The sequence below is a fragment of the Hemicordylus capensis genome, chromosome 4 (genome assembly GCF_027244095.1).
Source record: "Hemicordylus capensis ecotype Gifberg chromosome 4, rHemCap1.1.pri, whole genome shotgun sequence".
NCBI classification, from domain to species: Eukaryota; Metazoa; Chordata; class Lepidosauria; order Squamata; family Cordylidae; genus Hemicordylus; species Hemicordylus capensis.
Genome location: NC_069660.1, coordinates 155,507,345 through 155,519,752, shown reverse-complemented (window position 1 = coordinate 155,519,752; position 12,408 = coordinate 155,507,345). Strand labels below are relative to the sequence as shown.

The 12,408-nt window shown below is 45.4% G+C and overlaps 1 protein-coding gene across 6 annotated transcripts in view; it reads left to right on the top strand.

The window, feature by feature from the left end:
• The window catches only part of KIAA1614 (KIAA1614 ortholog), a 54,190-nt gene that overhangs the window by 19,683 nt on the left and 22,099 nt on the right, over positions 1–12,408 (top strand). For all 6 annotated transcript variants that reach the window (XR_008307037.1, XM_053249543.1, XM_053249545.1 and 3 more), the window contains 3 exons: positions 1,820–1,963; positions 5,870–7,593; positions 10,026–10,206. Coding sequence is in view for 5 of the 6 variants with exons in the window: in XM_053249543.1 (XP_053105518.1) it covers positions 1,820–1,963; positions 5,870–7,593; positions 10,026–10,206 (2,049 nt within the window). In the remaining variant the exon portion in view is untranslated. The remainder of the gene's footprint in view (positions 1–1,819; positions 1,964–5,869; positions 7,594–10,025; positions 10,207–12,408) is intronic.

The following is a 12,408-nucleotide window of genomic DNA, read 5'->3' as shown; positions in this document are numbered from 1 at the left end:
TTTTCAACAGTGTCAACTGCCATGTGCCAACTACACCCCACTCCCACCCGCAAGGCAGTGGGGTGCTACTCAGTTTATGTTTTAGGATTTTTTTTTCAAGTGTTTAGGCTCTTTGGTGTCAGATAACCTTTCCTCATAAATGAGGATTCATTACATACCAAAAAGTCTAAACACCTCAAAAATTCCTAAAATATAAACCAAGTACCCAGTGGCTTGTGGGTTACGGGGTAGTTGACACATGGGATGCCATGAATTCCCCACCCCCACCTGCAAAGCAGTGGGGTCAAAATGAACAGAAGAAATGAAGGTGTGTAATGAAGACACCAAAAAATCTAAACACTTCAAAAATAAAAAATAAAAATACCTAAAAAATAAACTGAGTACCCCAGCGTGTGTGTGGTGGTGGGGGGGAAGAGTGGGGTGTAGTTGGCACATGGCAGTTGACAGTTGGCACTGCCCAGTGACAGTCAAAATGAACAGAAGAAATGAAGGTGTGCAATGAATCCTCAAAGGGATTCATTATGAGGAAAGGTTATTATACACCAAAGAATCCAAACACTTGAAAAATGACTGCACATTTTGCTCCATAACTCCACTTCTACAAGGGCTAGAGCTTAGCTTTAGAAAAAAATGAAAGCTGGGGATCCATTTTAGGGTTAGGATATGGCAACTTCGAATCACCATTGTTTCCAATGGCAGAAATGTTCAAAATCAGTAAAAACTTTTAAAATCATTAAAAATCAACCAAGTGTCCTACTGCCTTGAAATTTGGATGGTAGGTGGCACCCATGGGGGCCTACCCACCACCCAAATCTGGTGCCCCTTGGACCTTGTTAAGTGGTCCGAATCAGTCTTAAACTGAATTGACTCAAAGCAAATACAAATCGAATCTGGGCTGATTTGGAGGGAGTAGATTTGGATACAAAACAAATCAGAGGTGATTTGTTTTTGGCACAAATTGAATTTAAAAAAACCCGATTTGTGCTTATCTCTACCTGTAGCAAATTTGGTTCAAATCGGTTAGTCGGCTCACAAGTTAGCCCAGTTGCACCTCAAACATTTATGCTCTGCCATATTCAATAGGGTTGGATGACATCATCACAAACTAGGCCATTGAGCTGTCCCTACAACTGCACCCAATTTGGTTCATATTGCCTGGGCATTGTGAAGTTGATAGTGGAAGACAGACACACAGAATGCACACAGATCTCATAAACTTGCTTTCCTTAATGAAATCAGGCTAAAAAGGAAAATATTTCAGGAACATTTTCTTGTTTCTTAAAACTGTTTTCTTCAAGCCATGTGCACCCTCGCAGTACAGAGAGAGTGCAGTTTGTGTTTTTTTAGTGAACGGGCACTCAAGGTCACCAGGGGCAATTTGTAATCTCTTTTCCACTGACGTCACCAAGTGCATACTTTTTACTTTCTCATGTATGATCAAATGGCTACCTTAGTCTCCAAATTATAAATTGCAGTCATCTGCCTCTTCTCAACTGACTGCCCTTTGCAATACAGGGACCTTTTTGTAGCCTTTGTTGCAGCTCATATCCTGGCCAGACAGGCCAGTTTGATCCCTACAGATGTGTCTCGTTTAGAAGCTTGTTCTGGTATCTAGGTTGCAAAAGTTCAGTCAATTTATATCATGGCCTGCTAAGCTGCCACCTAGTGTCAGTTTAGGCTTCTGCAGGGGCCCTTAACCCAGCCTCTGTGAGTATGTTGTCTCCCCACTAGGCTGCCGCCGTCACTGTTAAACCACTCTTAATCCTTGTTATTTTTTCCCTAATCCTCCACTTCTTGCTCCCTGCTGCCTTGCCTGCAGGGCCTTTGTTCCCAACCAGGAACTGGAGCTGAGCCCCAGGCATGAGCAGGCCAAGCAACTGCTGCAGAGAGCTCGCATGAAGGCCAGGACGAATCCCCTCCGAGCCAGTCATAACATCCTGCCTTCTGCCCCCCAGGAAAGGAGGTAAGACCACCAATTTCCCCTGTGATAGTGCTGCTTTCAGGAGGACACTGTGCCAGGGTGGCGGGGTGTGTGTGTGTGTGTGTGTGTCAGAAAGGAGGCTAGCGAAGAAGCACTTTTTGAGTTTCAGTGTGTGGTACTCAGAGCTTTTGCTCTTCTTTCACATGTAATGCTTTCATGCCTGTTGCAAACCACTTGTACTCACACACATACTCTCTCTTTTTAGTTTAGTTTTGTTTTCATAAACCATATACTCCCAGCTGTGCCTGTTTGCTCGGCATAGTGCATACAGTATGCATTTGTTCCGAATAATGGGGGCTTTTCTGCCAGTCAGCTTCATTGGCGGGGGCTGCCTTGTCCACTTTATTTCCTCTCACTCCGTTGTTAGCACATACTGGTCATTCTAAAGTATTGTAGGAATGAGGAGCTGTTTAAAAATAAAAAGTAAAAATTGGACTAAACAAATAAAGCACCCAGGATATGTATGTATAGCAAGAAACATGTTATAAACAGGGGAAATCCAGTTGTGGAATGCTACATGAGCATTGCTTTCCATTATTTTCCGAAAACTGAGTGGGGCCCAGTTACCAGTCTCTACAGGAGGCTAGTCATATTAGACATACCAGGCAAAAGCTAAATATGACTGGATATTTCCATCATAATAATACAAGTGGCCCTCGTTATTCACAGGGTTCCGTTCTCTCCTATAGGCACAAATACGGAAACCGTGAATAACAAAACATTAATCCTATGGGAATCTAGGGAATCTAAGAAACAAGGGGGCCAAACGAGTGGGGGAGGGGCAGAAATAAGAAGAGAAAACCACAGTACCTTATTCTCCAGATCTCCAGCAACCCCCCCTGCAACCCCCCCCCCTGCAAAAAAAAAATTGGGGCAAATATTGGTGGCAAAAAAGGGGGAAGAACTCTGAAGGTATCGGTAGATTTACTCAATGGTTTTTATTGGTCAAAATATTGGCCAACCTTTTTTAAGAGCCACAAAATGGCTCCAGGCTGTAAAATGACTTCGAATGTCATTTCCAGCTGCCATTTCTGGGTCATTTTCGCCCACTCAAAGCCACGGATAGGCAAATTTCGCCTATTTTTCTACCTGCGGATAAGGAAACTTGGTCTCTATGAACCAATTGCAATCCGCAAGTCTGCGGATAATGAAGGACACATGTTCAGTATAAGAAATGCATGTTTAGGATGGCTGAATGTGTTATAGTAGGAAAACATATTTTGACTGTGGGTGTTTAAAGGGGTGGCGCAAGGTAAGGTAAGGTAAAGGAGTACCTGAGGTAAGGCACAAAATGCCACCTCTCTTCAGGCACCTTCCCCCACCCAGGCCGGGCCCATCCCCCAAAGGATTTAAAGGGGGTGTGAGTTAAGGAAAGGAGGTTACTTACTAGCAACCTCTTTTCATCACACATTCTGTCTTTTGAATGCTGCAGGGTGGAAGGGAGGATAGGATGTTGGCCTTTGGGGGTGTTTGGACAGTTGTCCCAAAGCAAGTGATGCAGGTTGAAGTGGCCAATCTGCCTCTGCAAGCAATTGCATCACCTTGCCTCATAGTGGGCTGCCCCTGGGCATTTCAAAAAAATCTGGGCCAGGACACTAGATCTCATGGGATGCTGACTTCCTCACTGCTATACTATAAACTCTTGTTTGTTTTGACATTTTAAAAGTGTTCCTATTTTACTTCTGCCATCCATTGGAGGAGGAGATTGCACTCCATATTCACTCTTTCTTGTAACTTACAGATCAAGATTATCATGAGCCATGAGGACTATATTTCTCCCAAACTAGCAGCTTATGCAGAATTATTGAAACTGAATGATTGTATTGATTGGCTTTTTATTTCATAAAAACAAGAAGTGCAGCTGGCATCTTGGCATCCAGGCCCACTTGTATGATTTTTGCAAAACAATCCCAAATCCAGTTTCTAAAGTAAAACTAAATAGCATAACAAATTGTCTACCAACATAATATACTCTTGTCCCATCCACTGTCACACCATACTAATCCTTGACCCACCCAAGATATTTTCAGGAAAACAAAGCAGATATAATGTAAATAATGCAGGTGCCCGGGATCCCCTGAAAATGCCTTGAAATTCAGAAGCAAATGTGGCTGTTGCCTCTGTTATCTTGAACTGAGTGAAAACTGGCTTGTATAGTAAGAGTAAACATTAACATAGAGGTTGAGGGTAAGAACACTAACTAGTAAAGGTTTTCCTTTACCTCTAAAAGGGATTGGATGAATCAAGCTATCAGTAAGATTCTACACCAAGGCTACCTGGCTGTAGTGAATGACATGTGTCCTTGGTATGAAGCTGGGGGTCGGCAGGGAGAGAAAGGTTGTTGCTGGATGCCTTGTGTGATGGAGCTCTCCTGCTTCAGCTGGTGCCAAACCTTCACAAACCAGGATACCATTCATGAAGGCCAAAGAGCCCACCCTCCCCGCCATACCCTATATTTCAGGCATTATTCTTCAGGAACTACCTGTATGAACCTCTGACCAACTCACTGGCACTATATATTCAGTGACTTCTATTGTAACCTAGCTGACCTGGTGCAGAGTTCCTGTGCCCCTAGTTCTCCCTGTCTCCCCGCCTTCAGTCCCATTTCAGTCTCCCCCCCTTCAGTCTCATTTCAGTCCCCCCTTCAAGCCTCTTTTGTTCTCCGCCCCCCAGCCCCAGTTCATTCTCCCTGCCCAGCTCATTTTCCCTTGGTGGCCAGCCTATTTGGCCACTTCTCCTCTGCGGCAGGCCAGCCTGGCCACCGCTTCTCCAGCCGCCAGTTCTCCTCCGCGGCCTCTGCCTCCTCCTTCCGCCTGCCCATCCCACCGCTGCCTCTTTCTGCCCAGCTGTTGCTATTTTCTCTGCTGGCTGGGCTCCACCACCATTTCCCACCGCCATTTTCTTCTCTCATGAGAGCTGCCACACATGGGATTAGCCACAGGTATGTCTTAGAGAATTATATATTACTAGCCTACCCCACACAGAGCATCTGTGCGCTCTTTGGGGCTGGTGGTTACCTCTCCCCCCCCCACCTTCTGCCCCAGTTTCCACTTCTGGGCCCATCTGCCTCTCCTCCCCACCGCCACTTTTGCCCCCCCTTTCTTTCCCCTCTCCTGGGCCTTGCCTCCACAGCTGGGCCAGGCTCACCGCCACCTCTGGCCTCCATGGCTGGGCCTGCCGCTGTGACCAATCCTCCTGGGTGCACCTCAGCCAATCAGGTGCTGCCGCAGCTCAGCCAATCATCTGGGCTCTGGGACGCACATTCCAAGGCACACTCAGGAGAATATATTATTTATTTATTTATTTATTTATTTAATACCGCCCTTCCTAATTTGGCTCAGGGCGGTTTAAGAAGATAAAGAAGATAATTAAGTGACCCTACATACCAGCTATTCGTTACAAAGGCACAAATCCCTTTGTTTAAAAGTGGAGGGAGAGTTTTTGATAACATTACTGTAGTCTTGATGAGTCATCAAAAACATAACTATAGCAAATGCTCTTGAAGTGCACTTCTTGTTTTACAATTTAACTTTTAATTTATCCATAAGTAAGCCTTTGGACTTTGCTGAATAACATCCCCTCCCCCATAAAAAAATTGAAATGGCACCCCTATTGTGAATGTTCTTCCCTATATCTTTTCTTAGCCAGACCCAGTTAATGGTTGAAAGGCATTCAGTCCACTTCTCTAAAGTTAAGTAGGTCTGGGCCTGGTCAGCATCTGAATGGGATACTTGCCTGATACCAGCCATTGCACTTCATCATTCCAGCCCCCAGGAACATCTGCCTAGCAACATATGATTGCTTGTGTGGTTATTTTGCATGGGTTATTCTGGTTCTCTTATGCCAAGTCATGCCCTCTAAAGTTTCTCTCTCTGTGTTGTGCCCAAGGGCTGCTTGTGGGATCACGGCTGCAGATGCAAAGAACTTTGCCTTGAAAGATGGAGACCCCCATGCTAGTGGGAACCTAAGTGACTCGTCTAGTGGGGAATCCAGCTGTGGGCAACAGCGAAGACGGGGGCCATCTCCATCCCGGGTGCGTTTTGAGGATGAATCTGCACGGGATGCTGAGGTCCGCTATTTGGAACGCTTACAACAGCGTCAGAAGCGGGTTTTGGATTCAGTTCTCTTATCTTTGCGTCAGGGCCCACTGGTCTCCAAGCCAGATCTTTCTGATTATATCAATGGCGGTCTCCAGCACAAAGAGAATGGAATTGGCAAAGCCTGCTGGGAACAGCAGAGTGCTGGGCAAGCAGCAGGACAACTTACTCACAAGAGCAACAGGGGGCGCTCTGAGAAGGGGAAGCCTCTCATGGTCAATGAAGAAGGGAAGTGCAGTGCCTGTGGCTCTTATGTCAGCAATGTGGCGACCAGTCGGAATTTAGACACTAGAGTAAATCGCAGTGGGAATGATGTGCAACAGGTCTGTAATGAACCTCAAGAAAACAAAAATCTTAGCCAAGCTAAAGAGCTTGAAGCTTCCCAAGAAGACTCACGAACAAGGACTCTGGGTCCCAAAGGAACTCCATTGTGGATTCTTCCTTCTCGGCAGCGTGTTTACACAGAACGCATCAGGGAGACTTATATTGGGGAAGTGACTTGCATAGATGATGTGGACTCAGCCTTAGACAGCACCACTGACACATCAGACAGTTACAAGATCGACAGTGAAGAAGCTGGTACCAGCAACTGCCAATCACTGATGAAAAGCCACTGGCATGGTGGGCCTGGTCCAGATCCTAGGCCATTTTGTCCTTCAGAGAAGGCGGCCATAAACAAGGCGGAGGGGGAGAGGCACAGGCACAAGGCAAATGATGGCTGCGATACCAGTGAGTTGGAGGGCTGGGATAATGGGCCTGCTGTAAGCAGAATGGAAGTTGCTAATGAAACGAGCAACTGTAACTTAAAGGGGTCCCCTGAGGTAAGAGGTCAGGTGAACAAAATGTCAGCCAATGAGGTTGAAGCCTTTTCCAGAATCAACCAACCTATTGATCTATCTCAGCTAGTCAAGAAAGGCAAGGCCCAAGGACATAGCAAGGTGGCCAAAGCCCAGTTGAAGCAAGCCACACCCACTGTCTACTCCCAACAGTTGCCTTCCCATCTGATCCCTGGTAGTGGAACCGATTCTGTGACTAGGAAGCCAGTGGAAACCTCCCATCACACTTCTAGGTTGACGAACAATTTAAGCCAAACCAGGCAGGGAAAAGGTCCTTCCCAACATCTAGCTAAGCACATGGCTGTCGGCTACAACCTAGTGAATCGAGTACCTGCACCCCCTACCACTGGAAAAGCCCACTCCTCCCCTATGCCTTGCAGGAGGGCTGTCTTGACAGGCAGCTACAAACTGACCAAACCGGATCCTGGGCACACAGATCAAGCTAATGAACGAACAGTTTGCTCTGCTTCTTCCAATAGTGCCCAGCATAAGTTTGGGCTGGAGGAGCAAAGTATCCCACAGAGTCCAAAGATGCTCTCCAGGAGTCAGCTGTTGGCCTTGTCCACCAATAACTGCAATAACACACTTGCCAAGCACCAGCCAAAAACCTCAGTGACTGCTACAGTAGAGAGCACTGAGCAGCAACTCCAGGACAGACAGAAGATGGAAAAGATCCCAGGTGAGAGATAATGTTAACCTTTCTCAGTACCACTGACAATCACAGACAGGAGACTTCTCAACGAGGAAATCCAAACTCTGTCTTCAGAGTTAGGCAAATAAGACGGATTTGTGCAAAACCGATTTCTGCTGACTTGATTATTTTTGCATGATGTATTCTGAATGTATTTGTGTGCTTGCAAAATTGTGTGTGTTTTTTTAAAGAGCAGATTTCAGATGGTGGGAGGGAAGCAGTGACTGTGAGGGGCAAGAAGGGGTATAAGAAGGAGGGAAGCCTGTTTAGACAGGATGGAAGGGTAGCTTTATTGGGACACACAAAGCCTTACTCCACCGTTGCTCCCACCCTAGAACAGTGGAGGTTTTTATAGATACATTAATGCCTGTGAGTTTCTAAACTCATCACTACAACCATCTGGGCTAGAGACTTAGTTCAGAATAAAGAAATTGAGGCACAGCATGCTGCCCCAATCTGCACCCCTGTGAAAAATAATCAGAATTGGCTATAGGAAGAACATCAGAATGACTATTTCAAACTACACGTCTAAATATTAAGATGATGGTGACGATGATATGTTGTTGTTGTTAACATCAACAACATATTATTGTAAAAATGTCAGCTATAAATTATCTTAATGGTAGGTGTGATTCTTTTAAATGAAAAACTATAAACACTTTGGTTTCCAGAAACTAAGCCGGTGGCGTATTCTGAAGGGCAGATTTTTAAAAGAATTCTAAAGAATGGGAGGTTTGTATGTATTTTAAGATCATGATATAATCAAGGCCAGATTTAACACTAACACACCCACTCTACTAGATGCATGCCCTGAATAGTGACTCTGAGCCTATGGAAGTAGGACCAGCAGCGAACCCAGTCCTGAGTCCTGACATCAGGACAGAGCCTGAGAGAGCCCAGAGCTGGAGCCCTTGAAACAGCGCCCTCCGAGCCCAAGCCCCTTAAGATATAGCCCCTTGGAATCTGAGCTCCATGAGGAGCTGATCATATCCACACCATTGCACACCCTGATATCTGCATGTCAGGTGCTGGCAACAGGCTAGGCAGGAGCCGTTAGAGAGGAGAAGTGCCAGATTCCAGTTCCGAAGGCTGCTCCTTGAAGGCTTCCACTCTCCAGGCAGGGAGGTGGAGCCCAAGAGGAGTCAGCCTCTGACAGCTTGTCCCATGGAGCCTCCCATGCTGCTGCTGCCCACTTCACCACCTTCCAGACTCCATGGGATAGGACAGAACATCAGAGATGGGCAATCCTCCCCAATCTTATTCAGAATGGGCTAATTCTTTCTAAGCTGTCTTCAGAGAATCCTCAGAAAAAGCTCTGGCTGCTTTGAGAGTTCTCTGGGAAAGTTGAAAAAAGAAAAATTACCCTGTTACAAATCCTGTAGCTGGTTTTCTTCCTCCCCACCCCAACCTTGCAACCTCTTTCCCCTTTCAGCAGCAGCATTTGTGAATCAGGTGAAGCTGCTCTTTGGCATGTTGGGAAGGGCAAGAACCATGTGGGGAAGAATAAGCCACTAGAAATGAGATGATATTATGATCCTGAGACAAAATCCTTTTGAATTTCAATTAGACTCATAAACAAGCTCAATTCATTCCAAGCTTCTCCCACTCATTCTTTCCCTCACCCAAAACTTACTTTTCCTCCAGTACTGACAGGGAGGAGTCAAAGGAGAGGGCATCCACTTATTAAGGTTACCTAGAAACCTTGGCAAACTACATTTCCCATTTCCCTTTTGCTGTGGAAATGTCCTGTGGTTGAGTTTTGGGGCCTGGAAAAAGCTTGAAGAGCAGTTCTCAGCTTCCCAACCTGCTATACAATTGCTGCTGCTGAAAAGGAAAGGGAGTTGCATGTTCCTATGTAATGGTACTCTGAAATCATTATTCTACAAATACCGGTAGGAGGTAGCCCTTGGCAAAATCTTTGACATTGAGACTCATTCTAGTTGGGAATGTAAGATATCACTTGTTTCTCCGATCCTCACTATTTTTCTATCCCATTTAAAACCTATTTATGCAAATGGGAAGGCCAGAAAGCACCTTTAAAAAGCAAATATAAAGGCATACCTGCAATATCAACTAGTTTAATCATTTCCATCCCTGCAGTGGACCTTGAGCATGAGAAAGGGGGAGCATGAGGGACCTCTCAGAATTTTCTGCACCCCTCGGCAAGCTACAGTTCCCCAGCATTCTTCAAGGGAAACCATGACTGTTGAGCTGGTATAAAACAAATATAAAAGTGTGCAGTGTAATTATGCTTCTAGATTCTCAGAACTGGACACCACCAGTATGTACAGGGCAGCATCTGATGTGGTTTTGTGTGGCACAGTTATCTATTACAACCTATTCTGTTAGCTGCTCGTGCAAGCTCACTCTAAGGCTATTTCTAAAAGTAGCAACTAGCAGTGTCTGTGTTGTCATGCTAGGTCCATCATCCTCATCGTGTGGTGTCCCCCATGTCGCTCCTAATGCCCTCAGTTCTGCTGCCATCAGTCTGTCTCTGGCAACTGAGACCAACTTCACCACTTCCACTAAGTCACCTAGTAGGGAAGCTCCACCAGCAGAAGCACAGAAGGCAAAGCCAGGGCGAGAAAGCACAGTCCAGCGGTGAGTAAACATGCCACGTGTCATCAGGAAGTGACTGGGGGCTCATGGAGCAGGGGCTGGTAATGTGATTAAGTCATTGTTTTCTAAAGTCAGGACCATAAGCATACTTTACAGAGGCCAAAACTTACTTCTAAGCATCTTCTAGAAACTTGTCTTGTGCAAGACCTTTCTTCACACTGGCTTTTGGTGGCCAAGGATCACCAAAATGATCCCGGGAGCTTAATCATTGTAATTGGGGATATTTTTTTATCCTGAGCCCTTGGGATGGCACAGGCTATACATTAAGTTAAATAATTAAAAACGTAATGGAAGAGGTTCATCTCTTGGCTAAGAAGCAGCCAGTGTCCAAGTTGCAGAACCATAATCCATGGGGTCCTGAAGAGCCCAGATTTGTTTCAGGGTTGTTTTAGGCCCCTTTTCTGAATTTTGCTCTTTAATTTTAAAATGGCATAAACCTCTAACCTTTTTACTCACCAGCATATAAGAAAAAATATGCAAGTAGTGTTCTAAGAAATTAAGTAAAAATTAGGTGTACTGGCCTATATCTGTGAAGTCACTGGAGTGAGAAGTGCTTGAACACTTGTATTTAATAAAATTTAAAATAATACCTCAGTTTATGCATATTAGATTGTGTGTAGTCTGTTGCTGTTTTGTATTGACTACTGATCACTCCACCACTGCCAAATTCCTGGCTACAGGCTAGAGTTGCCAGCTCTTGAATTAGAACAAATTTTGGCGCCCTAGCAGGACCAGAACATGGAGCCCTTTGAGGATGGAGTCTAGAGCAGGTCTTACCCCAACACAGTAGTGTAGGGTGAGGTCTAGGAGGCCTAGTTCAATAGCTCTCCATTCATCATTTATACAACTTCTTGTATAAAGGCCAGGGAAGGGAGGAGAGCTGGTCTTGTGGTAGCAAGCATGTCTTGTCCCCTTAGCTAAGCAGGGTCCACCCTGGTTGCATTTGAATGGGAGACTTGATGTGTGAGAACTATAAGATATTCCCCTTTGGGGATGGAGCTGCTCTGGTAAGAGCATCTAGGCTCCAAGTTCCCTCCCTGGCATCTCCAAGATAGGGCTGAGAGAGATTCCTGCCTGCAACCTTGGAGTAGCTGCTGCCAGGCTGTGTAGACAGTACTGAGCTAGATAGACCAATGGTCTGACTCAGTAAATGGCAGCTTCCTATGTTCCTATGAAGTAGATGGTCTTAGATTGGTTTTCCAGCAGCTGGCACAAATGCGGGGGATGGAGACCTACTCAAATTCTTTTTTTCCTGGCCAGTTGGCAGCTCTACTACAGATAAGGCATCTTATCAAGGTGCCCGTGAAAATCTTAGTTCTGCAGCCTCCCCAAAGTTATGTAAAAGTTTAAAACTCTGTAGTCATGTTACATAGCATACTTCTGGTTGTGCAGATTTCCAAATGCTTTCACACTGGTGAATAATATTAACTGCAGCTAATCTTTGGCCATACTGTTGGTCTTGTGGTATTAATCACTCCTACCATTCTCTAGAGTACATGAGATTATCCCATTTTTTCCTTGCAACATATCTGAGAGGCTGTGAGAAACTTGGCCTAAGTCTGGTGACTGTGCAGGGGTTTGAACAGAGGTGTCTCCAGTTCACATCTGTTTTTCTGTTAGCTGCACCACGCTGATTTCCAGTGATACACTTGTGCATATTGGAGACTGTAAAATGGGGTGCCACTCTTGCAAATGCCCAGCTCTTCCTGTTCGTTAGGAACAGACGGCCCCTCATCTCTGCACTTCCTGCCATCATCTTCTCTTCTTTCTCATGCTGCGACCTGTCCTTCACCTAGATCCAGCGGGCTCTGCAGCCCTCATCAAGACACCTCTGCCCTCTCCACCTTGGCTTTTTGTTCTCACTGCCAGCTAGCTCAGCCTTGTTGGAGGTCTTGCCGGAGATTATAGTCACTCATTCCTGCTGAGTTTGCCCCCCTGCCCCGAAATCCCCCCCCCATCTGCTTCTCTTTCCCTGTCAAAATCTCTCAAAACTGTTGCTATGGCTACGCATTACGGTCAACAGAAATTAAGCCGCTTCCATCTTATTCAGGGATTATATGTACAATGCTATAATGGCACATTGTTGTTTTCTTCATTCTAAAATAACTGAAATTTAACATAAAAGTCAAATTCGACAGCCAAAGCAATCAAATTGTGTGGAATAAATCATGCAGACAACTCAGA